Source organism: Megascapheus bottae, chromosome 7, assembly GCF_031878675.1.
Source record: "Megascapheus bottae isolate mThoBot1 chromosome 7, mThoBot2.hap1, whole genome shotgun sequence".
NCBI classification, from domain to species: domain Eukaryota; kingdom Metazoa; phylum Chordata; class Mammalia; order Rodentia; family Geomyidae; genus Megascapheus; species Megascapheus bottae.
The window spans coordinates 78875184-78901080 of record NC_143515.1 but is presented as its reverse complement, the minus strand read 5'-3'; the positions used below and the strand labels follow the sequence as shown (position 1 = coordinate 78901080).

General features: G+C 48.1%; 2 protein-coding genes across 3 annotated transcripts in view; both read left to right on the top strand.

Moving 5' to 3' along the window:
- Cpsf3 (cleavage and polyadenylation specific factor 3) overlaps positions 1–20653 on the top strand; it is a 32140-nt gene extending 11487 nt beyond the window's left edge. The window contains exons 8-18 of the mRNA XM_090337470.1: positions 422–597; positions 1858–2016; positions 3840–3986; positions 7059–7211; positions 9343–9451; positions 11577–11675; positions 13055–13149; positions 15189–15276; positions 16968–17037; positions 18795–18891; positions 20499–20653. Coding sequence (XP_090193596.1) covers positions 422–597; positions 1858–2016; positions 3840–3986; positions 7059–7211; positions 9343–9451; positions 11577–11675; positions 13055–13149; positions 15189–15276; positions 16968–17037; positions 18795–18891; positions 20499–20600 — 1295 coding nt within the window. The 3' untranslated portion in view covers positions 20601–20653. The remainder of the gene's footprint in view (positions 1–421; positions 598–1857; positions 2017–3839; positions 3987–7058; positions 7212–9342; positions 9452–11576; positions 11676–13054; positions 13150–15188; positions 15277–16967; positions 17038–18794; positions 18892–20498) is intronic.
- Positions 20654–20960: 307 nt separating this feature from the next.
- Positions 20961–25885, top strand: Iah1 (isoamyl acetate hydrolyzing esterase 1 (putative)). 2 transcript variants are annotated; one of them, XM_090337471.1, is made up of 6 exons: positions 20961–21083; positions 21377–21429; positions 22769–22917; positions 23945–24106; positions 24493–24614; positions 25539–25885. In XM_090337471.1, the coding sequence occupies exons 1-6, from the start codon at positions 21003–21005 to the stop codon at positions 25725–25727; spliced, it is 756 nt and encodes a 251-aa protein (XP_090193597.1). In that variant the 5' UTR covers positions 20961–21002; the 3' UTR covers positions 25728–25885. The 2 variants fall into 2 exon arrangements, with proteins under 2 accessions (XP_090193597.1, XP_090193598.1); XM_090337472.1 differs by having other exon boundaries at positions 20963–21083; positions 25542–25885.
- The last annotated feature ends 12 nt before the right edge of the window (positions 25886–25897 follow it).

Below are 25897 nucleotides of genomic sequence, written 5' to 3'. Positions count from 1 at the left end.
TTTTAGACTTTTAAGTAAATTTGTATAGACCAGGATTGTCTTTTTTTGTGTGTGTGTGTGGGTCTTGGGGCTTGAACTCTGGGCCTGGGCACTGTCTCGGAGCTCTTCAGCTCAAGGCTACCTCCCTACTCCTGAGCCACAGCCCCACTTCCCCTCTTCTAGTGATTAAGGGAAGTAAGAGTCTCAGGTTCCTTTGTGCCCGAGCTTGCTTTGAACCTTGATCCTCAGCCTCCTGAGTAGCGAGGTTACAGGTGTGAGCCACCTCGCCTGGCTCAGGATTGCTTTTCTTAACGTTTTAAAACATAATTCTGTGGTACTTCTTGGTGATGTGAATTTTAAAGTTATTTGTAGATATCATTTATTGTTTGAATTACATCTAGCACATAACTGAGCCTCGCTGTCTCTTTTAAAATGGCTATAGATGAGTACTGGCAGAATCACCCCGAGCTGCATGACATCCCGATATACTACGCGTCTTCCTTGGCCAAGAAGTGCATGGCTGTGTACCAGACATACGTAAATGCCATGAACGACAAGATCCGAAAGCAGATCAACATCAATAATCCCTTTGTTTTCAAACACATCAGCAACCTGAAGGTGAGTGTGTGGGGCAAAGGAAGGCTAAGGTGGGTACTGCAGGTTGGCCTTGCAGTGGGAGGCCGGCTGAATCTCCTCTGAGGCCTGCCTCTTCTTGGTCAGCCATGGTATTCCTCTATGACAACAATAGGGTAGCACTTGGCATTGTATTTGTTAGAGATGGGATCTGGCTGGATAGCTGAAGCTGGCCATGGTCTCATCTTCCTCAAATGCCTGAATGCTGTTCTTTTTTTTGGGGGGGGGGGTTCTTGGTCGTGGGACTTGAACTCTGGTTCTAGGCGTTGTCCCTGAGCTCTTCAGTTCAAGGCTACCACCCTACCTCTTGAGCCACAGTGCCACTTCCTATTTTCTAGTGGTTAATTAGAGATACAAGCCTCACCAACTTTAGTGCTTTGTCTGGCTCTGAACTGTGATCCTCAGATCTCAGCCTCCTGAGTAGCTAGGATTACAGACGTGAGCCACTGTGCCCAGCAACAGTGTTGTTTTGTACTTAAGCAGATTTGTCACTTTAATTCTGAGCTTCTGCAATAACTTGGATCTCTTTTGCCATAAGAATGAAGTCTTGACAAGAAAAAGATGGTGTGTTGGGCCAGGAGCATAGCCTAGTGGTAGCATGCTTGCCTAGCATGCATGAAGCCCTGGGTTCGATTCCTTGGTACTTCTGGCCAAAGCTGGAAGTGATGCTATGACTCAAGTGGCAGAGCACTAGCCTTGAGCAAAACATGTCCAAGGACAATGCCCAGGACAGGTGGGGGGAGAGGTGGAGGCAGGGGGAAGAAAAGCTAATCCAAAGCTAATCATCTTTTTGATTAATACTACAAATTCCAGATTTCATTTTCCATAGGTTTACTTTTCAAGAGCATTTGATAAAATCTGATGCAGTGACTTTTAAAAGCTGATTTAATGAATATCCAAAATAAGGTAAATTGAAAGTGTCATTTCAGGCCCTGAGAATAGTCCTCACGGCCGTTAGCTACATGTGGAGAATTTGGCGCTGAGTGAACTAACTGCTCTCTATCATGTTCCTCTGTAGTTTGCTGCCCTGCTGTTTAGGTGGTCATGTACTCACAGGCTACTTCAATTGAAGTAGTTCTTTAAGTGACTCAAGTTTTGATTCTGAAACTTGGCAATTGGACTTAAAATGTTGACTAGTAGTGTGGTGAACCTTATGTCATGTGTTGCTGTTCTTAAAAGTGCAGGGCGCTCTGTCAGATCTGGTGGCTGATGGTTGACCTGCCATCCCACGCTTTGTTCTCTTAGAGCATGGACCACTTCGATGACATCGGCCCCAGTGTGGTCATGGCCTCTCCAGGCATGATGCAGAGCGGCTTGTCCCGGGAGTTGTTTGAGAGCTGGTGCACCGATAAGAGGAACGGCGTCATTATCGCAGGGTACTGTGTGGAAGGCACGCTTGCCAAGGTAAGTCTGAGGCTCAAGGTGCTTGCCGTGTTACTCCTCATCAGAGTTGCAGAAACTATAACAGCTTCATAGACTGTCCACTCAAGGAGTTCCTTCCACAAGTTCTAATTTAAAAAAGAAACTAGAAATTGGTAGCTAAAGATGAAAATGTGCAGACACTGAATGATATAACGACATCTAGGAGATCAGGGCATATATTGAAGTTTAAGAAATGCTCCGGCGGTTACAAGTAATGAAATGAACAAAAGGATAGGAAACCATCTATGTTTGTTCATCCTTGAGTACCTTCATGTATTGAAGAGGTTTACTGATAAAGGTTAAGTATCTCACCCAAAATGCTAGGACTGAAAAATGATGAAGGTGATTATTTATAGCTTTTGTAGTTTTTGGATTTTGGAGTATTTGCTTAGGCTTTACCAGTTGAGTGTGCCTACTCTTTCTACTCTCAGAAAATACTGCATTTTGGAGAGTTGGTTTTTTGTTTTTTAATTTTCATTTTCTGACTATGGGTGTTCATGTGATACAGGCTTTTAAAATCCTGTAGAACTGGCTTAACTCTTCCATGCCTGTATTGCCAGCTACTTGGGAGGCAGAGATCAGGTTTGAGGCCATTCTGGGAGGAATGCGATGTAAGTCTCAACCAACAACTAAATGTGGTGATGTGCACCTGTCATCCTAATGATGCAAGAAGCATAAATAGAAGGATCACAGTTCAATTCAGCCAAGGCATACATCAAGACCCCAAAATAAGTCAATCAAAAGGAGCTGGAAAGCCAGGTGCCTGTGGCTCATACCTGTAATCCTAGCTACATAGCAGGCTGAGATCTGAGGATCATGGTTCAAAACCAGCCTGAGCAGGTCCATGAGACTCTTATCTCTAGAAAACTGGAAGTAGTGCTGTGGCTCAAAGTGGTAGACGGCTAGCCTTGAGCTGAAGAGCTCAGGGACAGCACCCAGGTCCAGAGTTCAAGCTTCACTACTAACAACAAAAATAAATTTAAAAAGTGAACAGCTGGTAGCTGGTAGCTGGGAGCATGGCCTGGTGGTAAAGTGCTCACCTGGCATGCATGAAGCCCTAGGTTTGATTCCTCGATATCACATACACAGAAAAAGCTGGAAGAGGCAATGTGGCTCAAGTAGTAGAGCGCTAGCCTTGAGAAAGCTCAAAGACAGTGCCTACGCCCTGAGTTCAAGCCCCAGGAGTGGCCAAAAAAGAAAAAAATAGTGAGTGGCTGCATGAAAATACTGAAAATGTGGGCTGGAAATGTGGATTAGTAGGAAAGTGCTTATCTAACATGCATGAAGCCCTGGGTTCTATTCCTCAGTACCACATAAATAGAAAAAGCCAGAAATGGTACTGTGGCTCAAGTGGTAGAGTGCTAGCCTTGAGAAAAAGATGATCAGGTTCAGTGTCCAGACCCTGAGTTCAAGCCCCAGGACTGGCCAAAAAAAAGAAAAGAAAAAGCTAAAAATGAGCCAGGCGCGGTGGTCACACCTGTCATCCTAGCTACTTAGGAGGCTGAGATCTGAGAATCAAGTTTCAAAGCCGACCCCAGGCACAAAAGAATCTGAGACTCATCTCTAATTTACCTCTAGAAAATTAGAAATGGGGCTTTGCTCAAGGATAGGGCAGTAGTCTTGAGCTGAAGAGCTCAGGGACAACGTCCAGGCCCAAGGGTAGAGTGGTAGCCTTGAGCTGAAGAGCTCAGGGACAGTGCTCAGGTCTAGTTCAAGCCCCATGACCCACAAAAAGAAAAAGAAAAAGCTGAAAATGTGTGCCTGTTCTAATTGGACAGTCTGTTTTCTTATATTTTTTTTAACAGCATATCATGTCTGAACCTGAAGAAATCACTACCATGTCTGGACAGAAGTTGCCACTGAAAATGTCGGTTGATTACATTTCTTTCTCTGCTCATACAGATTATCAACAAACCAGCGAATTTATTCGAGCTTTGAAACCGCCTCATGTGGTTAGTGTATGAATTTGACTATAGTGAATGTGTAGTTAGTAGTAAAGAGGAAGAGGCGCATTCCCAAGCCCCACAAATTCCGCAGCCCTCTGTATTTGCACTGCATGTACTTGCTTTGACCTTCAGTGCCCTTGTGTTAGGCAGGCCGCACATTCAATTCCTTCACTTTCCCGTGACTCTTTCTCAGGTCTCCACTTCAGCTCCTGTTCATCTGTTTGCTGTGGCCTGCCCAGTAACCCAAGAGCCAGGCTAGGGGATGCAGAATCTTATTTGAACTCAGCTGATTTTGTTACCTGCTGTGTTATTCTGAGCAAGCTGGTTAGCCTCTTTGTACCTCATTGTAGATAGGATGGTAATACCAGACAAGGCCATTGGGACAACAAAATGAGAGAGCATGTGTCTAAAGCACTTAATAGGATAACTGGTTGATGTATGAAATAGACAAAGCAAGAGTACTTTGGACAGAGAAAAGTTGTAATAGTAAAATAGATATGACACATGACTACATGAAGCTCCTTATTAGTCTTTTTAAGCTTTGTGTAATAAAACTAGTAGTCATATGCTTCAATAGAGTTAGCAAAAAGAAGGTGAAAATAATGTATACTTTTAGTTATAAGAATACTGTGGGGGCCGGGAGTTTGGCCTAGTGGTAGAGTGCTTACCTAGCATGCACGAAGACCTGGGTTCAATTCCTCGGTACCACATACATAGAAAAATGCCAGAAGTGGTGCTGAGGCTCAAGTGGTAGAGCTCTAGCTTTGAGAAAGTCCAAGGACAGGGTTCATGCCTTGAGCTTGAGCCAAGACTGGCAAAAAAAAAAAAAAAAGAATACTGTGGACTTATATTTGTAGAAAATAGATAAAATTTCCTTTTGACATCTAAAAAAGTAATTCAAAGGAACTTGTTTTTTGTCATTTGTTGCTGCAAAATGTTTTTATTAAGAATGTATATAAAATATAATATGCATTTTAAAGTATGTAATTCAGTAGAATTAGACCATTACACAACCAAAACTTTCCATAGCCCCAAACAAATTCTACCCAATCACTCCCTGTTCTCTTCTCTCAGCCCTTGGTTAATGCACTTGCTGTCTCTGTGAATTTTCCTGATTTATGTAGTTACGGAAAAGAAGTATATATAGTTCTGGTGCTTTCTGGATTCATCTGTGTTGTGATGTGTGTCAGAACTGCATGCCCTGTGCTAAGGGATACTTCATCATGTTCCATGGTTTACATTAGTCCATTGATGCACATTTGTTTGTGTCAACTTTTGGCTTTGACATTCACTTCTCTGATCTTTTGAGCATCACTTCATGTATTCTTCTGTTAGTCTTCAGGTTGTATGTAGTATGAAGTTCCTCAGAGGACCAAGCAGTGGCCTTTGGTGGTCAGGTTCTTGGATGGACTCATCACTCACATATCGTGTGCACACAGGGAACACAGTGGACTCCACAATTATAGTGGCTGTGCTCAGATCTTCTCTCTTTTCTGTTGTTGCAGTTCATCTTGTACTCTCTGTGCTCTTCTCTGCTTACTTTAAATCCCTGGATTGAACTTGATGCTGTCTTCCTCCAATAACCAGCAGCAGAAATATAACTACATAATAATCCTTGCATGTACTGGTAGTGGTAGTTAATAATAGTCAGCATTTATTTATTTAATAATTTATTGAGTATTTGCATTTTCCAGGCACGTGAGATGATTTGTTTAATCATTATTATTATAACCATTGGGCACCTGAAGTGTGTCCTTACACAGCTAGCCTACTGAAGCACGAGGATTCAGCGTTTGCCCCTAGGTAATGCAGTGGCAAGCCTCTACCCAGGAATGATGCCACAGCATACTTCACCCCCAAACAGGAGCCATTTGCCAGTGGGCTAGGAAAATACAAAAGTGGATACAAAGCCAACATCATTGCACTTGCAACAAATCCTAACTAATGAGGCTGAGGCAGGAGGACCACGAGTGTGAGGCTAGCAGGACTGCACTGGGAGATCCTGTCTCAAAACAAGCCAGGAGCTGGTGGCTCACACCTGTAATCCTAGCTTAGACTGAGATCTGAGGATCATCACACTTCAAAGCCAGTCCAGGCACTGAAGTCCACAAGACTCTTATCCCCACTCAACCTCTAGAAAATCAGTAGAGATCTAGCCTTGAGCTGAAGAGCCCAGGGACAGTGCCCAGGCCCAGAGTTAAAACCCCCAGGAATGAGGAAGGGAAAAACAAAACTACAATCAAGAAAAGAAAAAGAAAAAGTGAAAAGAAAGCCTGGTATGGTAGCAAATGCCTTTTGAGATTTCATTTGGTTTTGAAAACTTGCATTTACTTTGCTTTAATAGACAGAAGAACTAGGAAGCTATTCTTTTCCCTTTATGAAGCCTTTCTTTTATGTTGTACATTAAGAAATGTAGGGAAAGCTGTGCATGGTGGCTCACGCCTATAATCCTAGCTACTCAGGAGGCTGAGATCTAAGGATCACAGTTCAAAGCCAGCCCAGGCACTAAAGTCCAAAAGACTCTTATGGACTTTAACCACCAATTAACCACCAGAAAACCGGATGTGGGGCTGTGCCTCAAGGGGTAGGGTGGTAGGCTTGAGCTGAAGAGCTCAGAGACAGCATCTAGGCCCTGAATTTAGTTCAAGTCTCATAACTAACATACATACATGCATACATACATACATACATACATACATACATACATACATACATAAATGTAGGGAAGATGATGCTTTCTGGGAGAGCACAAGTAACTAAGAACCATTGCGTTTGAAGTTGGGAGAGGTCAGCCTGTACCACAGGACACAGAAGCCTACTGACAGAAGAAGTGCAGATATCATTAGCATGACACTAAGAATAGTGTGATGCTCTATAAAACAGGTGCACATGAAGATCTGTGTACAAAACAGGTCCACATCAGCGTATTTCAAAGCAGAGCAAAGAGGTCTGTACAAGTCTGGCAAGGCTCTTAAAATTAGTAGTATAACTACAAGTCTTTTCATGAAATTAATGCAGTTTAAGATCATTATTTTTCTAACTGAAAGATATTTTTCTCTTCAATTTTGTTCTGTGTAGATTTTAGTCCATGGGGAGCAGAATGAAATGGCCAGACTGAAAGCAGCACTGATCCGAGAATATGAAGATAATGACGAAGTTCATATAGAGGTTCACAATCCTCGGAACACAGAGGCAGTGACCTTGAACTTCAGAGGGGAAAAGCTGGCCAAGGTAAAGGGTGATGTCTCATTTAGCCATGTGAGAATACCTCACAGAGGTATTCTCTGTGAGAAGACAGACTTTTAGAAGGTTGAGGCAGGTTCCATGAGCTCCAGGCCAGGCTAGGCTATGTGCAAGACTCTCTGAAAGGGAAGGGAGAAAGGAAAGAGACCCGTAATCAAATCCCAAGGAAGTACTCACTTGGGTCTACTTAGGACTCTATAAAGGTCTAAGACTGATACCTCTTTCAGGTCTGCTGTACTTTCACTTTTCCAGGTGGAAAATTTTTATATAGATTAGATTTTTATGCACTTGAATCCAGTAACTCTTAGGCAACATCTTCATGTTTCCTCTTCTCCCGTGAGTAAAGGGATGTGCATTACTGTTCCACTATAACCAGTGCAAAGCTGGGCTCACCTCTTGTGAGAATCTAAAGATAGTCCATATCTTTAAACATGTGTGCTTGGTAGAACACAGAAAAATTATCTTAAGAAATTACTGGGTTTGGGGGCCAGGAGTGTGGCCTAGTGGTAGAGTGCTCACCTAGCATGCATGAAGCCCTGGGTTTGATTCCTCAGTACCATATACACAGAAAACCCGAAGTGGCGCTGTGACTCCAGGGGCAGAGTGCTAGCCTTGGGCAAAAAATGGCCAAGGACAGTGCCCAGGCCCCGAGTTCAAGGCCTAGGACTGGTTAAAAAAAACAAAAACAGTTTTTATGGTAAATTATAATACAAAATTTAAAACAGAAGAAAATAAATTGTAATGGTAACTTCTCTAGGATTTTAGAATTTTGGAAATACTCTATTTTCTGTATTTTAATTGAGATTTTTAAAAATTTTAGCTCCAACTAGTTATATAAGGTGTTTCAATGAAACATTTTTGTAAGATATTGCCAAGGCAAACTGACACAATTTATCTGAATTTTTAACTATCCCACATCTGTTAACTTTCCATAGTGCATACCAAGTCAGAGATGAAGCCACTGCTGTGTGGGTAGCCTTTCTTACAATTGAAATGAGGCATTGCTGCCAGGGGAAGGCAGCTGGTTGTAGCCACACCTGAGTCCTCACTGCTCACTATACCTTCTGCAGCCTAGTTTAGTGCCTGGAGGAGAATGCTCTCAGTATACAATCCCTGAAACTCTGCTGGTGGAGCTGGCAGGGCAGGAGCCTGTGTTTACACTTTAGGAGAAGCTGAGTTTAGTAATCTCTTGTTAATCTCTAATGGTTTTAGTTACTTAAAAGCACTTGTAAGCCAGGCGAGGTAGCTCACGCCTGTAATCCTAGCTACTCAGGAGGCTGAAATCTGAGGATCGAGATTCAAAGCCAGCCTAGGCACAAAAGGACCTGAGACTCTTATCTCCAGTTAACCTCTAGAAAATGGAAAGTGGGGCTTGGCTCAGGGTAGAGCTCAGGGACAGTGCCTAGGCCAAGTTCAAGCCTCATGTCCCACCAGAAAAAAAAAACCACTGGCAGCCGAGGGTGTGGCCAGCAGTGGAGTACTTGCCTGGCACACCTTGGAATCCCTCCCTGGTCCTACCAAAGAGTCAAAAATTAGGAGTAGCAGGGAAGGGGGAGTGACTGGTGGAGGGGATTGGCTACCCTCTGCATGTATGAGAATGTCGCAGTGAAACCCTTCATATTACAAATGTCAGTGAACTCAAAAGGGTTTTTAACAATTGAAAGTAAAAGCATTAGCTTTACTTTTTCCTCTAGTAAGTCATTGCTGTATTAAAATCCAGGTCTTAGAGCAAAGCTCCTTTCCCAAAAGTCAGCAGCATTGCAGTGAGGTGCAGCAGAGCAGTCACCATTGGTGGTTGTGTAAGCCATGGCTGTTTGTCCTTGCTCAGTTAAAGCTACATATGCAATACCTCAGCTTCTTCCCATCAGTGAGTGGAATGGTGGTTGGGACCAGGAACCTCTAAGAACTGTCGCTTTCACTCCTGTAAGGGTTTTGAATTTGAGCAGCCATCACTTCTGGCGGATGTCCCCTGTGCTCCCCTTGTTGATATCTGTAGTCAAGCTACTTTTCTCATCGTGAGCTCAGGAACCACGCAACCTCTGGAATGCCTGGATTTTTCTGTCTTTTACAAGTTGTTGTTGTTTTCCAATTGCACTGTTTCTGTTTGTTGATGTTTTAGGTCATGGGCTTTTTAGCAGACAAAAAACCAGAACAAGGCCAGCGAGTCTCAGGAATACTTGTTAAAAGAAACTTTAACTATCACATACTTTCTCCTTGTGACCTGTCCAGTAAGTATACTATTCAATGTCAAATAGAATTTAATTTCAGCATTGAAAGAAGATCTATGATAAGTTTCCTTAATCTATTGGCCAGATTTTAAGTAAGAACCTAGTAGTATCATGAGAATAGATGACAGCATGGGCTGGCAGCATAGCCTAGTTGACAGGGCTTGCCTAGTATGCACAAAGACCTGGGTTTGATTCCTCAGTACCACATACACAGAAAAAGCCAGAAATGGTGCTGTGGCTCGAGTAGTAGAGCACTAGCCTTGAGCAAAAAAGTGTCCAAGAAAAGTACCCAGGCCCTGAGTTCAAGTCTCAGGACTGGCAAAAGAGAGAGAGAGAGGGAGTGAGGGGGATGGGGGGATAGATGACAGCATTCTAAATAGCTTAGTAGAAAAAGAAGTTTTTATTACTTATTTGTGAACTTATTCTTCCTTTTTTTTTTTTTTTTTTTTTTGCCAGTTCTGGGGCTTGAACTCAGTGCCTATGTGCTGTCCCCTAGCTTTTTTGCTCAAAGACACTCTACTACTTGAGTCATAGCTCCACTTCCATCCAGCTTTTTGCCAGTTGAAGTTAAGAGTCACATGGTCTTTCTTGTCCAGGCTGGCTTCAAACTGTGACTCTTAGATCTCAGCCTCCTGTGTAGCTAGGATCACAGGAGTAAGCCAGCTGGCTGTCACTGTTGTTACATTGAGAACAAGTTCACCTCTAAGACTGGCTGACCTCCTGCTGTCTTTGTAGCTACCTATTTTCTGCCCTTTATAACAGTATAGCGCTCTTCTGTCCTGAACTACATTTAGCACCTCCCAGGGGAGCTGTTACTTGATTTTATTTTGTTTGTTATGGTTCTGGTGATGGAACCCAGGCATTGTGCATACCAGGCAGGCACTCATATTGCACTGCATCTCCAGCCTTTTATGTTGATGAAGGGTTTCACTGTGTAGCTCATGCTAGCCTTGAACTTGTGATCAAGTGAATAAACATTTGATTTTTTTTAATGACTTGTAAAGTTTTAGAATTTGGAATGCACTCTACCCTCAGAGCTATACCCCAATCCTAATAGCCTGTAGTTTCTTTTTGTTGTTGTTTTTTCTTTTGGCGGTCATGGGACTTGAACTATGGGCCTAGGTGTGGTCCCTGAGCTCTTCAGCTCAAGGCTACTGCCCAACCCCTTGAGCCACAGCACCACTTCCTGTTTCTGGTGCTTAATTGGAGATAAGAGTCTTTTGGACTTTAGTGCTTTGAACTGCAATCCTCAGATCTCAGCCTCCTGAGTAGCTAGGATTACAGGTGTGAGCCACTGTGCCTGGCTGGCCTGTAGTTCCTTTTACTTGCTAGTCCTATTTATTCTTCATCATTCTAGAAGAATAATGGGGAATAGGGAACAAAATCTTTTATGTTTTAAAAGGGGGACAATTAGGAGTGGAGTCTGGTAGAGCACTTGCCTAGCAAGCACAAAAGTCTGGGTTTAAACCCTGATTGATTATGGTCTTATTTTACTATTACATCAGAACTTCCTTGCAAATGAGAATCACCAACCATAAACCCATAAAGTTTATAGGAAGAAAATTGAAAATATGCACAAAGCTAAAATGGATTACATTTAAATTTGTAAGTTTCTTTTTTCCAAAGTATGTAAATATTTTCATGTGAGTTTTGTCTACGTATATTTAAGCCATCCATAAATGTTTCCATAGTATTATCTTTTAATATTGCATTTAATTTTATTTGTATTTTCTAATAGTGCTTTATGAGGAAATAAATGTTATTTAGATATTTATCTGTGAGATAAACCAACTTTCAGCTCTTAGACCCCGAGTGTGTAATCTAGGCCAGGCTCTGGGTTAGAATCTGGAGCACCAGGAGCTATGAACACACAGTGCTGGCCTTGACTTGTCCGTGTTCTGAGGGGAGTGCTGACCACAGCTCAGCCCAGTGCCGGGTAGAGATGCCCAGCACTTGTGTGAGGAGAAGCTGGCAGGAGAGGCGTGAGGGCTGCTAGTCAGCCAGTGCTAGCGCTAGAGCCACCATGCAGGAAAGAACGCTGCTTCCAAAGACCTGGTGTTGAGAAGCCCACCGAGGGCCCAGATGGTATTTCCCCTCAAATATATTTGTTCTGACTCTTTTCCAGATTATACTGACCTGGCCATGAGTACTGTGAAACAGACCCAAGCCATTCCATACACTGGGCCGTTTAATCTGCTTTATTACCAGCTACAGAAATTGACAGGCATGTCCGCTTACTTATAATTGTTCTCTCTCTCTCTCTTCTCTCTGTAGAGCTCTCTGTAGAGACTGGTTTAAACTTGTGATCCTCTTGTCTCAGCCTCACAAGGGTTGAGAGTATAGGTGTACATCATTATGTGCTCTGTATTCCCTTTTGTAGTAAGCTCCTTCTTCTGTTTAATTTTTATGATTGTCTCCAGATTTTATTTGTACTTCACATCTTGTTATCCTCTTTAGGTGAAATTTTTGAAAAACATGCTCATAGATTTTTACAAATTTCATAATATCTCTTATCGTTAATCTCCTACAGTCTTTGCTACCTGAGTTTAAGGTCTTTTTTTTTTTTTTGCCAGTCCTGGGCTTGAGCGCAGGGCCTGAGCACTGTCCTTGGGCTTTCTCAAGGCTAGAGCTCTACCACTTGAGCCTCAGCACCACTTCCGGCTTTTTTCTATATGTGGTACGAAGGAATCAAACCCGGGTCTTCATGCATGCTAGGCAAGCACTTTAACCACTAGGCCACACTCCCGGCCCCTTAAGGTCTATTTTAATTGAGTTATCCTAACATTTTTAGCTATTGTTTTCTTGGTCCACTGGAAATAGTTTTTCTGATTCCATTAGCCTATAGACAACAGATTTTATAAGAGCTCCTGGCCATTGGCCAAAGGCTGGGGAGAGAATGAACTTACTTGTTATTCAGTCTGTTCTCACCATGTTTTATGAAAGGCTTTGTGTCTTTAACATGATTAGTAGCAAGGCCTAAGATGTGTGGTGTGTTCCTAACAAAGCCAGAACAGGTCATGAAGGTGCTCTTCATCATTCAGGCCATGAAGCAAAGGAGTGACAGACAGTGGATGGAAGGGCTCTTTTCCTCACGCATTGATGCTACAATTGTGGGTCATACACAAGCAGTTAGTGAAATGTCTGAACTGATCCTTGACTATTAAGAGGGCACCAAGAAGACCAGTGAGCTCTGCTCTTCCACAGTAGACCTTCCTGTGCAATGCTGGAGCCCAGCTAGCGATCACTGTGGAAACAATTGAAACTTATTTATGCTGGGTGCTAGATGTTAGCGGAAAACCAGGTGTCTTGGGCCAGTGTAGGTGTATGAATATCCTTATGTGTGCTGGTTCTGGGCTTTGAACTCAGGGCCCAGGCACTCTCTCTGGGAGTTCTTTCGTCAAGGCTTGTGCTCTACCACTTGAGCCATGTTCCACTTCCGGCTTTTTGGTAGTTTATTGGCGATGAAAATCTCACAAAGTTTCCTCAAGTGAGTTTTTAATTTTCTATTATGTAGCATCTTTATATCAGCCCCTCTATAAACAAATATCTCTGAAAGTTTGTAAAATGGTTATGTAAATCTTACAGTTATTTTGTTGGTTTCAGGTGATGTAGAAGAGTTAGAAATTCAAGAAAAACCTGCTCTGAAGGTGTTCAAAAACATTACTGTGGTTCAGGAGCCAGGCATGGTAGTCCTGGAGGTAAGATGCGGTTGTCAGAGAGCAGGCCATGAGCTCCTCTCCAGGGGAAATGACCTCGGAAGATTCTGTGAATCTTTTCTTCTCAAGAGGAACTTGTATAGTCCAGCTTGGTATTTCACATGTTGGTCTTAGAGCAAAGAAGCCTAAGCTTCTGTGAACTGTAAGCATAGGTTATCAGGAAAGCCTCAGTAGATGTGGACAGTTCAGGGTGTCTCCCACTACATGGAAAAACCCTAAAATTCTGAATGTAACATTTAATTCTGCTTAACATAAAACCACACATATTCTGGAGTACTCCATACAAGAGTGATATTTTAAAAATTCAAACATTAAAATGACTCAACCCCAGAAAGGTAAAAATGCTTAATTTAGGTCAAACCAGTTGCAGAAAGAATTAGGCTGTAGCTGAGTGCTGATGCTCACACCTGTAATCCTAGCTACTCAGGCAGCTGAGATCTAAGGATCGCAGTTCAAAGCCAGCCCAGGCACTAAAGAACAAACAAGAGATTTTTATCTCTAAACACTAGAAAATGGGAAGTGGGGCTGTGGCTCAGGGGTAGGGCTGTAGCCTTGAGCTGAAGAGCTCAGGGACAACCCCCAGGCTCACAGTTCAAACCCCATGACCCACAAGAAAGACAAAACAAAAGGAATTGGCCGTAGCTGGGTGTGGTGGCCCACACCTGTAATCCTAGTTACTTAGGAGGCTGAGATCTGAGGGATCGAGGTTCAAAGCCAGCCTGGGCACAAAAGACCTAGAGACTCTTATCTTCAATTAACCATCAGAAAACCGGAAGTGGGGTTGTGGCTCAAAAGACTCAGGGACAGCACCCAGGCCCAGAGTTCAAACCCCATGACCACCACCACCACCAACGACATAAAAGAATTGGGCTGTGAGGACATCTTGGAGACAGAGTGTTTGCGGAGCACTGCTTTGCCCCGCCCCTCCCAGCCCATCCCAGCCTCTGGGAGGCAAGTACGTCCGTGTGCTGCCTCTTGCCAAACTCCCCTGCCGCTAGGTTTGGCCCTGGCAGGTTGGTTTCCCCTGAGTTTAAAGGACTTCGAAAGAGAACGTGGGTCCTGAGCGACCCAGCTGGGGAGCAGCTTGTCTGCCCCAAGCTGGAACACACGTGAACTTTTGAGCCATGTGGCCAGCTACTCCATAAATGAAACTCATCTGCCATTGCTTTTTCCACTACAGTTGTGTATGTAAGCCTAAGCTTGAGCTAGGGCTGAACCAGCACTACACTAAAGGCTATGTGAAGTCACACACTAGTGTGTAGAGGGTTCATGTCAGAAAGGAAATATTAGAGACACTCTATTGCACTTGTGATATCAGGGGATCTGTGTTTGTTTTTAGACTTACTCTTTGAGCAGGTTTTTGAAGGTTTCTGGGAGTGTGTGTGAGTGCTCCTTGGAGAGGTGACACAGACAGGCCTTGTTCCTGAAGTCACTCACCTCGTCCACCTGACCCTAGACACGTGGGAACCAGGTGCGGAGCCCTGAGCACCCACAGGCTGACCAGGCCTGAGGCCTCTCCTGAGACAGCGCAGTCTGCAGAGAGTGCTCCACCCTCTGGCTTGTGGCTGTAGCGGGGGCACCCAGCTCCTGCCCAGTGTGTGCTTGGCCCTGTCTTCCATCTCAGTGCGGGTGCACCTGTGCATATCTTGACTACCCTCTTACCACACCACCTGATGCCAAGTAATTAGGAATTGAAGTCTGAAGCTACCAGCAACTGTCTTACACATGTTAACTGAGTCAGTTTCTGTTTTATAAAAGTCAGCAGTCCTATTTGTTAAGAGAATTAAGGGACAGCATACCCAGAACACTTTGCCACAAACAGGTGCTAATGAGTTGAACTTCCATGATTAAATGAGCCCAGCATTGCTTGTCCCAGTGGACAGGTCATCAACTTCAGTGAGGGGGGTAGACAGACAGACGCATCATCTCTCTGTCCATCTATAGCACCATGGCTGGATGGGTACAGTGCAGTCTGAGTTAGGTCTCAGCTCTGCCTTTCTAACTCTGCCTTTGCTTTCCAGTGGCTGGCAAACCCTTCCAATGACATGTACGCAGACACCGTGACAACCGTGATTCTGGAAGTCCAGTCAAACCCGAAAATAAGGAAAGGTGCAGAATTACTCCATTTGTATCCGTTTGTTCTTCCAGTTCTCCCATTTTCATAAGCCAACAGCAGTGGCGTTAAAGCAGAGTATCAAATCTTCTGACTCTTTCAATTGCTGTTAGCTGTTTGAGATACCTGTATATAAAGGTGGCAGTGTGTGCAGCTGTCACTGCTGCCCTTTCCTCTGAGCTGGTGTTTATTTCGGACAGTCATGTTTCTAGTAAGCCAAGCATAATCAACCCTGACACCAGTCTGTGTCTTCGGATTTGAGAATTTAGATTATTCACATTTAGAGTTACTTTTTGATAGTGTATAGTATTTCCTGGTTTTATGATGTTTGATTCTTTTTTGGGGGGGGGGGCCTGTGGGGCCTGAACTCTGGGCCTGGGCCCTGTTCCTAAGTTCTTCAGCTCAAGGCTATTGCTCTACCACTTGAGCCACAGTGCCACTTCTGTTTTCTGGCAGTTAAATGGAGGTAAGACACCCACAGACTTGTGCCCAGGCTGGTTTTGAATCTCGATCCTCAGATCTCAGCCTCCTGAGTAGCTAGGATTACAGGTGTGAGGTACCAACACTCTGCTGATATTTGCTTCTTTTTTTTCGGGGGGGGGGGTTGGAGAGGGGGCAGTCCTGGGGCATGAACTCAGGGCCTGAGCACTGCCCTTGGGCTTCTCAGGGCTAGAGCTCTACCACTTGAACCATAGCACCACTTCCAGCTTTTTCTATGTTTGTGGTACCAAGGAATCGAACCCAGGGCTTTGTGCATGTGAGGCGAGCCACTCTACCACTAGGCTACTCTCCCAGCCCTACTCCCCATTTTCATGATTGCATTTCTCTCCCTGCCCTGGGTATAAGATTTTTTTTTCTAGTCATGGGGCTTGAACTTTGGGCCGGGGCATTGTCCCTAAGCTCTTCAACTCAAGGCCAGTGATAACTTTGAGCCACAGTGCCATTTCCTGTTTTCTGGTGGTTAATTTGAGTAAAAAGTCTCACAGACTTTTGACTTTAGTGCCTGAGTTAGTTTTTGAACTATGATCCTCAGATCTCAGCCTCCTGAATAGCTAGGATTACAGGCGTGAGCCACCGTGCCCAGCAAGATTTCTTTAAGTATATGCTGCAGCACTGGTAGGTATTTAGTGACATGCCAGGGCATCCTTAAAATTTCACATTCAGAGCTGGGCACTGGTGGCTCATATCTGTAATCCTAACTACTTAGGAGGTTGAGGGCATCCTTAAAATTTCACATTCAGAGCTGGGCACTGGTGGCTCATATCTGTAATCCTAACTGCTCAGGAGGTTGAGATCTGAGATTGTGGTTCAAAGCCAGCCTGAGTAAGAAAAGTCTGTGAGACTCCTATCTCCACTAACCAGCAAAAAGCCAGAAGTGGAACTATGGCTCAAGTGATAGAGTGCTATCCTTGAGGACAAAGCCCCACAATAATGCCCAAGCCCCGAGGTCAAGCCCCAAGACTGGCACAAAAAAATACAAACTCTAGGATGGCTTATCTTGCTAGATTGTGGTTTTGTGGTTTTAGATGGAAAACTAAAGTAATTCAACAGGTAAGGGCTTCTAAACATTCTTATTTAAACGAGGTTGAGGTTGCTGACAACCAACCAAAAATAATCATAAATAGCCTAAAGCCTATGGGATGTTGGTCATAGGCATGTGGAGACTGACCTCTCCTTGCCTCTCCAGGTGCCGTGCCGAAGGTTTCTAAGAAGCTGGAGATGCACGTGTACAGCAAGAGGCTGGAGATCATGCTCCAGTGAGTATCCCCGCCCCGGCCAGCCCCAAGGGAGGGTTGGGCTTCTTGCTGCTGTGGCCAGGGCTGGGCACCCTCGCTGCTGCAAACCAGGAATGCCCACAGTTTGTCCTGCTGGGTCCAGCATGGCACAGAGGCTGATTCCAAGGATGAGTGCGCCCTGTCTGGTTGGCTTGATCTGCTTCTGAGGTTGGCACAGTCACTGCCCCAGCCAGCCAGCGTGCACGAAGGAATTACGTATGGAGAAGTGTGAGCTCTGTGGTCAGAGGGTCTCTTGTGAAGTCTCTTCAGATAGGGGGTGTGTAACTGTGATTGCCCTCCAGCTCACCCTTTCCCTTCTGCCCCAAAGCCTGATTTCAGAATGGTTTCCAATGAGATAATCTGTGAGCCAGATTCCTGATGGACTTGTGCAGTGTAGTATTCCAGCATGGCAGAGTGCCCTGAATGCCATCCTCTCAGATCCCCGAGTAAACAGCTATGATTGTCAGGTTTTTGTCACTGTGACAAATACTCAGTGAAACAACTTAAAAGGAAAGATTTGCTTTTGCCTGCACTTTCAGTGCATGGTCTGCCGAATTCATTCCCCTGGGTGTCTCCTGAAGCTTCCCCTGGGACTGAGGTAGTAAGGGCTGTATGGACAGCAGGTGTCATGCTGTCCTGGGCCCACCGGACACAGGATGAGGACAGGGTTGCAGTGGCTCTGTTCCCAGAGGCCAGGCAGGCCTAGATGCCTGGTGTGACTCCACTCACCCAGTGTGAAGTAACGGTGCCCGATGCAGTGCCCGCCCTTCCACGTGAGCCGTGCCAGGCACAGTCTGCCAGAGCTCATCCACTGCTGTCTTCTCCCCTAATCCAGCCGACACTGCGCCTCCTCACTCCACAAACACTTGGTCTGTTCAGATATTGGGAACAGGGATGAGATGAAGGATCACGCTCACCCCAGCCTGCGACACCAGCATGTCTGCACTTGCCAGCTTCTCTCCTTAGGTGTTTTAAGTCTGCAGGACTGTATAGCAACAAATAGGGTCATTTCTGTACACCAGCCAATAGAGTTACATGAAAACAACACCTGTTCCCTATTTCTCTACATAAAATACACAGTGTTCTATAGTGCCAGGTTACTGAGCCCTGCTTATTCACGCATGTTAATAACACCACCTCCCTGAAGGAACAAGAGTCACTGAGGACCCAGTGCCTGCCTGAGCTCCGGGGAGCTGACAGGCTGCTGCTGTCAATAACAGTGACCGTGTTGAAATAAACAGTTCAACTCCACAGTGGCAGGGGGGATTCTATACCTCAGCACCTGGCCATGAGGTGCACAGCAGCGCTGGCTTCAGCTCTGAGCAGGCGGTTGGCATGGAGGAGAAGTTGGGACACTGTGGCATAGGAGCTGGCCAGACCCTGGGACGATTCAAATTTCATCCCCGTCCTTGCCTGTGAGCCTTTCAGCATCTTCCTGATGGTCTCTGTGGCTCGTGCTCCTGTGTTAAAGGCATCCTTGCCAGTGTCATTCTACCCCATCTCCGGCTTCACAGGTGGCATAGGTAAGCGTCCAGGGCACCCAGCACATGCTGCCTAAGTGCAGTGCCCTTGGGAGATGAGAGTACTGGGAGAGCACAAGGAGAATAAACCTTGGGTCTCTGCTGCAGACCTGTTGTAAGAATCCTTCCTTGGCGTTGGACAGCTCTTGGATATAGTCTACTCCAGATCTGCAAAGCTGGACTTCACTACTAATGCCCCTGCATGCTTCTCTATTTAAGGGACATATTTGGAGAAGACTGTGTCAGTGCAAAGGACAGCTCCTTCCTGAGCGTCACGGTGGACGGGAAAACGGCCAATGTTAACTTGGAGACTCGGGTATGGACCTGCTCCTGTGTCCCAGGACTTGCTACTGATTTGTGACCCATGCCTGTTTTTATACTTGCAGTTCAGCATCTCCTTCCAGTGCAGTTCTCTCTGTTCCTCTTTACTCCTTATTCCTATCACATGTGGAGCTTTTCCAGTTTTTCCCTTGGCTGCATGGTCCTCTTCCTGTGCACATCGCTCCCTGCTGTGCCTTTTCTGTAGCACCCTGACTCACCTCAGCTTTCTCCATTTGACATCCAGTTGGCTCCTCTGTTCCTCCTGGGCCGTGCTTGTGGCTGCGTGCGCTGGGCCTGCTGCTTGTGCTCACAGCACAGCACAGCACAGCTGGCTTAGTTATCTTGAGATGGATAGGAAAGTAGTAGGTAGCTCCTTTCCTTAGAGGGTTGCAGCTGAAGAATCTAGTAATTCTGTCTTCTATTGTATAATCAGTTGTAGAGTGCCTTGAGAAAACACTAGATTTATTTAACTTCAGTAGAGAAACAAGACTATGAGCCAGATAATTTTCTAGAGAAGCAAGTAAACCGCAAACAACTGCTCAGAAACACTAATAGTAGTCTCTCGTGAACTGTCACTGCTTAGATGGCCCCAGAGAGAAGACCTGGGATCATAAAGCAGCAGCAGCAGCTGTCATTGGGTGCCTCTGGGCCTGGGAGAATGGAAGGTAAATGAGGTGCTACCTTCTTTCTCCAAGGTGCTATGGAAGGCCTCACCCATAATTAACTCCACTTGCCTGATTTAACTAAAGAAACTCATTACACAAATGAGGAAAGACACATCTCCAGTGATGTCTAGTGTAGCATTTATTAATTTATTAAGCAGAAAGGGCTAGCAATGTTAGCCTGCTTTGTGCATGCACAGGTGCTAGGCCCTGCAGGAAAAAAAAAAAGGAGGGGGGCAGGGAAAAAAAGAAAAGCATCCCAAATATTCAGAGGAAAGTATGTGTGGTGTGTGCTTGCAGTTAGTGTCACAGGTACAGCCAGGACAATGGTACAGATCCCAAATGCACAGGCTGTCCACTGTATTTCTTTTTGCCAGTCCTGGGCTTGAGCTCAGGGCCTGAGCACTGTCCTTGGGCTTTCTCAAAGTTAGAGCTCTACCCCTTGAGCCTCAGCACCACTTCTGGCTTTTTCTATGCATATGTGATACCAAGGAATTGAACCGAGGTCTTCGTGCATGCTAGGCAAGTGCTCTACCACTGGGCCAAACTCCCGGCCAGTTTCGACAGTGTTTTACAGTTGACTTTAAGAAGTAGTAATAAAGGCTGGAGGCATGATTCAAGTGGTAGAGCACCTGCCTGGCAAGGGTGATGCCTTAAAAAAAAAAGTCGTAAATTGCTGTGCGTTTGGCCTCGTGTTAGTTAAGTAAAGCGCTTGCCTGGCATGGCAGGAAGGCCTTGGCACCAAGCCAGCCGTGGTCCGAGGAAGCCCCGGACAGTGCCCGGTCACGTTGTTCACGGGGTGGAGCGGGTCGCCGCGCCGTCGCCTGGTCTGCGCTGGACGGATGCCGGCTCATCCACTGCGGGCCCGGGCCCCGGAGCCCCCTGACGCCGCGCGGCGACCTTCAGACGGGGAAGGACACCTTTGTGCTTTCGCTTACAGACGGTGGAGTGCGAGGAGGGGAGCGAGGACGACGAGGCCCTCCGGGAGATGGTGGAGCTGGCCGCGCAGAGGCTCTACGAGGCGCTCACGCCGGTCCACTGACGCCGCGTCGCTGCGGGGCGCGTTCGGGCTTCCAATAAAGGCGCTTGGCTGAACGCCCGCTGTGTCACCGGGCGGATGCTCGGCCCCGTGTCGGACGACTGCTTAGTGAGCGGCGGCTCGAGAGCGCGGGGCCGGGCCGGGAGGGGCGCCTGCGCCCGGGTTCCTGCGCGGGGCCGGGGGACCGACGGCTCCTGCGCTGTCCCTTACATCCACTTCTGCAGCTCCTGTAGTTCGTGGGCCGCCGCCGCCGGGCCGCCGGCTGCGCAGGCGCCGTGGGCGCGAGGGCGGGGCTCCCGACGACGGCCGGAAATGCGGCCTGGCACGCCCCGCCCCGGTAAGCCCCACCCCCGGAAGGCCCCGGTGCCCCGCCCCCGGCCGGCGCCGCTCTTCCGCCGCGGCACCATGGCGCTCTCTGAGGTGGCGGCTGGTGCCGGCCCTCTGCGATGGCCGCGCGTGCTGCTTTTCGGTGACTCCATCACCCAGGTACCCCCCGCCCCGAGGGACGCTCGGTCCCGTCTCGTCCCCGGGCCCCGCGGCGTCCCTGAGCCGCTCTTCCCCTCGCGGGCGGCGCCGCTAAGGGACCCAAAGTCAGCGTGGCGGCGGAGCGGCCCGTAAGCCCGGCGCTCCGGAGCGGAGTGCGGGAGCGCAGGGACCGCGCGGGGGCCCGGGCTCCGCGGCGAGGCGCTCGGCCCTGTCCCTGTCCCCGCCCCCGGGCACGCCGCCGTGGAGTCGGCGCGGGCGAGGACGGAGCCGCAGTGACGCGCCTCTCTGTTCAGTTTTCCTTCCAGCACGGCGGATGGGGAGCCGCGCTGGCCGACAGGCTGGTCAGGTGAGCGGGGCCCGCCGGCGGGAAGCGCACGCAGGGAACGAGCGCCTCGTCCTGCTCCACCTCCCACGACGGCAGGGGAGCGAGGGGCCGGCGTGGGGCCCCCTCGGCCTCACGATCCTCCCTGCCGGCCTCCCCCCTCGGCCTCACGATCCTCCCTGCCGGCCTCCCCAGCTAGTCTGAGGATAAAAGTCGCGGTTAACCACTTGGCGGGGAGGGGAGCCTGCGGGGATTCCTCTGGATCCCATAGCCAGCCGTCACCGACGTGGCGGCTTGTGTGACTGTCCGGGGCTCTTGAGATCAAGACCAGTGCTCTACCCCTGAGCCGCAGCGCCGCCTCGTGTGCTGGCTGGTTTTCAGCAGAGATCTCAGCCGCTAAGTAGCCAGCGGCTAGTGCCAACCTGAACGTTTGGACCCTGGACCTGGTCACCTTCCTCCTCCTCTTGCGTTCTAGGTAGACTTCCCTTAAGAAAATTCCCTTGTAAGTTTTGAACGGCTGCTGCTTATGGAGCTCTTCGCAGGTGTAAATTTAAATTTACCCTCCACTGGCAAATGGGGTGTGAATGTGTTCATAGTTAAACTTGGCAGAGACTCCCGGCCCTTAAAACACAGCTTTGTTACAAGCAACTATGGCATCAAGAGCAAGGAACAGCTTTTCCTTTTCCCCGTGGTTTACTCTGAAGGAAGTTACTTGAGGCAGGGAACCATAGGTGCCTTTCACAGAACCACACACTAGGTTTTAAAAAAAAAGGCTTGTTAATGAACTGGTTTGAGCTTAAACATGACCAATAAACTTAGTAAAGTTATTAGCTCAAGATCAAGTCTTGGTTTGGCACCAGAGGCTCACGCCTGTAATCCTGGCCACTCGGGAGGCTGAGATCGGAGGATTGTGGTTTGAAGGTAGACTGGGTAGAAAAGTCTGTGAGACTCCTTATCTCCAATAAAACACCAAAGCCCGAAGTGGAGGCATGGCTCAAGTGTATTCATCGAGCACCAGGCTTGAGCAGAAAAAGCCAAGTAAGAGCAGAGGTCCCAAGTTCAAGCCCTAGTACCAGCACACAAGAAACAAAGACCCAACCTCAAAAACATTCCCTGTAGTCCAGTCTCAGCCCACTGTGCCCAGGCTGTGTCCACAGGCCACAGCGTCCCCTGCAGAAGCACCCCAGCCCTCCACACTAAAGCCTGCGCTGGCCTGTGGCAGGGAATTTATGACGTGTGCCATTGGGCGTGTGGCCTGGGACATGAGCTGCCTGGGGTATGTGCTAGGTCTTCAGAGTGGGGCCCCCCACTCCCCACACACACACGCCACTCCTGATGCACCTTCTAAAACATCTCATTTCAGAAGATGCGATGTCGTGAATCGTGGATTTTCTGGTTATAATACCAGATGGGCCAAAATTATCCTTCCCAGATTAATCAAGGTTGGGGACAGCTGGGACAAACCAGTTGCCGTTACGATCTTCTTTGGTGCCAATGACAGTGCACTGGAAGGTAAGGAGTTACTTTGTGTTTCTCATGGTTAGGGTGTAGTGACTTAACATTTCCATGCTTTTTTTTTTTCTTTTTTAACTTTATCACCAGGGGAGAAAACTGGGCTGAATCTAAAAGGAGTTCCTGGGGTCTGTTTCTCCTCATCCTGGAGCTCTGGGGAGGGGTAGACTCCTCCCCAGAACTAACCAGGCCACCCTGGCTTCTAGATTCTTGTGTCCAGAAAGTGGTGTGAGCCTGGTGAGAGGCAGTGTGGGGTTGCATCAGCTGTGGCTGGAGGTGAGGGAGGAGGTGGAGAGACGGCAGGACACCAACTCCACAAGTGACTCCACACCTTACAGAAAGCCCAGGATCAGTGGCTCTCTCCTATCCCAGCTACTCTGGAGTCTGAGACCTGAGGATTGTACTTTGAAGGCAGCCAGGGCAGAAAAGTCCCTGCGAGACTCATCTCAGAAACTAGAAGTGGTGCTGTGGCTCAAAATGGTAGACTGCTGGCTGGCAGTAGCTCACGCCTGGAATCCCAGCTACTCAAGAGGAGGCTGACGTTTTTAGGATCAAGGTTCAAAGCCAGCTTGGGCACAAAAGGACCTGAAACTTACCTTCCATTAACCTCTAGAAAACGGGAAGTGGGGCTTGGCTCCAGGGTAGGGTGGTAGCCTTGAGCAGAAGAGCTCAAGGACAGACAGTGCCCAGGCTGAGTTCAAGCCCTGAGACCAACACACTTCCCAAACACAGAAGTGATGGAGAAGGCACACAGGATCCCAGGACCCCTGGGGCTGCCCTGGCTTCCAAGTGGAGGCCAGAAGGGGGAGCCTGGCTTCGTGGGGCCGCTGTGATCCCTCTGCCCCGGACCCCGGCCAGGCCCTGCCCAGCAGCTCCTCCACTGAGGTGGGGTCCCTCGCCAGACCTCAAGGCCTGGTGGGTGCCAGCGGCCACCTGTGTGCATGCGCGTGCCAGGGCTGAGCCTCAGCTCCCCAGAGCCGAGCCGCAGCCGCAGTGTGCTCACGCGAGGCCTCTGTGTCCCCGACAGAGGAGAACCGCAAGCAGCACGTGCCCCTGGCTGAGTACGCCGCCAACCTGGCCGGCATGGTGCGGTTCCTGGCGTCGGCAGGCGTGCCTGAGGAGCATGTGGTGCTGGTGGCGCCACCCCCACTCTGGGAGCCCGCGTGGGAGAAGGAGTGCACGGCGCAAGGTGAGGATTCCGCGTGGGGGGTGCTCAGAGCTAGGGTGGGCTCCTCTGGAGGCGGCTGGGGCGCCTCAGGACAGGTGGGGTGACGGCTGCTCTGCAGGGCTGGGCTGCCCACCGTCCGCCCACTCCTCACGTGGCGTGGACCCCTCTGCTCGCTTCCCCCAGGCTGCATGCGGCTCTGTTGTCTGACCTGGGATTCGGGGCGGCGACTGGTCAGCGCGGCAGCGCAGGTCTGCAGCGTGCAGGCTCCGGGTCCCCAGCTCTGCAGAAGGCCGCCTTTCCCCATCACACACGAGTCCCATGGGGTCAGTGGGGACAGGCCAGCAGAGCTCACCAAAGGCCAGCACGTGCGTCTGTCTACCACAGTCCAGCGTTCCTCTCCCCAACAGGTCACAAGTTAAACCGCCTGAACGCTGTTGTTGGTGACTATGCCAGTGCATGTGTGCAAGTGGCCCAAGAGTGTGGCACTGATGTCCTGGACCTGTGGACCTTGATGCAAAAGGACAACCAGGTGTGGTGACTTGCCAGGTCCCCGTTCGAGGGAGGCAGGTGCTCAGCTTTGTTGGGAAGACTCTGCGGGAAGGCAGGGTGGCTGGGGCTGCTCATTCAGCTGCTCCTCAGCAGGGAGCGCGCGGCGCCACGTGGTGGCCAAGTTCTTTAGGTAAGGGTAGACACGTTTAAAACTCGCTGACCCCCCCCAAAAGAAAACAAAAAAACAAACCATAGAATTAAGAGTTTCAGGTAAGGGGCCGGGAGTTTGGCCTAGTGATTAAAGTGCTTGCCTAGCATGCATGAAGACCCGGGTTCGATTCCTTGGTACCACATACATAGAAAAAAGCTGGAAGTGGTGCTGAGGCTCAAGTGGTAGAGCTCTAGCCTTGAGAAAGTCCAAGGACAGTGCTCAGGCCCTGAGCTCAAGCCCAGGACTGGCAAAAAAAAAAAAAAAAAGAATTTCAGGTAAGCACTCTTTTTCAGTGCCAGTAATAAGACTTGAACCCAGGCTCTTACAATCTCCTGATCTGGCTCAAGTCACAGCTCTACTTCCAGCTTTTGATTTGTTAACTGGCAATGAGTCATATGGATTTTTCTGCCTGGGATGGCTTTGAACCATGATCTATAGATCTCAGCCTCCTGAATAGCAAGGATGACAGGCGTGAGCCACCAGCAAGATACATATTTCTAATTGAATTATTTTAAAGCAACAAGAAAGCAGTGGGAGTCCAGCCAGCCCTTTTCACAATCTTGGCTAAGTCTCACACAACAGTGACTGACATATGAGGGCCTTGAGATGACATTAATGGGCCACAGCTAAGTCTGTAGCTGGTGACCATGTCACATGACCCAGCACGCTGCCCTGCAGCGCCAGTCCTGAAGCTCAGGAAGCTACTGAATTCCAGGCAGAGGGACGCACGCTTCTAACACGGCCTCTCTCCAGCAGGACTTCTCCACCTACTTGTCGGATGGACTACACCTGTCGCCCAAGGGGAATGAGTTTCTGTTTTCGCATCTCTGGCCTCTGATAGAGAAGAGGGTGTCTTCTCTGCCTTTGCTGCTGCCATACTGGAAGGAAGTGGCAGAAGCAAAGCCTGAACTAAGTCTGCTGGGAGACGGGGACCATGAGTGAAGCCCAGGGAGCCCTGTGGGGCGCGCCATTTCCACCACTTGAAGCTGCTAATGCAGACATTCCAACGAGGCTACCTGGGGCATTTACTGCAGCCTGCAAACCTCTGCCCACCCCCTGACCCAAAACCACTAACATGGAGTCTTTAGTTTTTTACTTCAGAGACGCATGTA

Excerpts from the sequence above, each read along its gene's own strand:
- Iah1 (XM_090337471.1), top strand. The coding sequence starts at position 21,003 with ATGGCGCTCTCTGAGGTGGCGGCTGGTGCCGGCCCTCTGCGATGGCCG. Across the intron at positions 21,430-22,768 it reads CTGGCCGACAGGCTGGTCAG|AAGATGCGATGTCGTGAATC; the intron begins GTGAGCGGGGCC and ends ATCTCATTTCAG. Across the intron at positions 22,918-23,944 it reads CAATGACAGTGCACTGGAAG|AGGAGAACCGCAAGCAGCAC; the intron begins GTAAGGAGTTAC and ends TGTCCCCGACAG.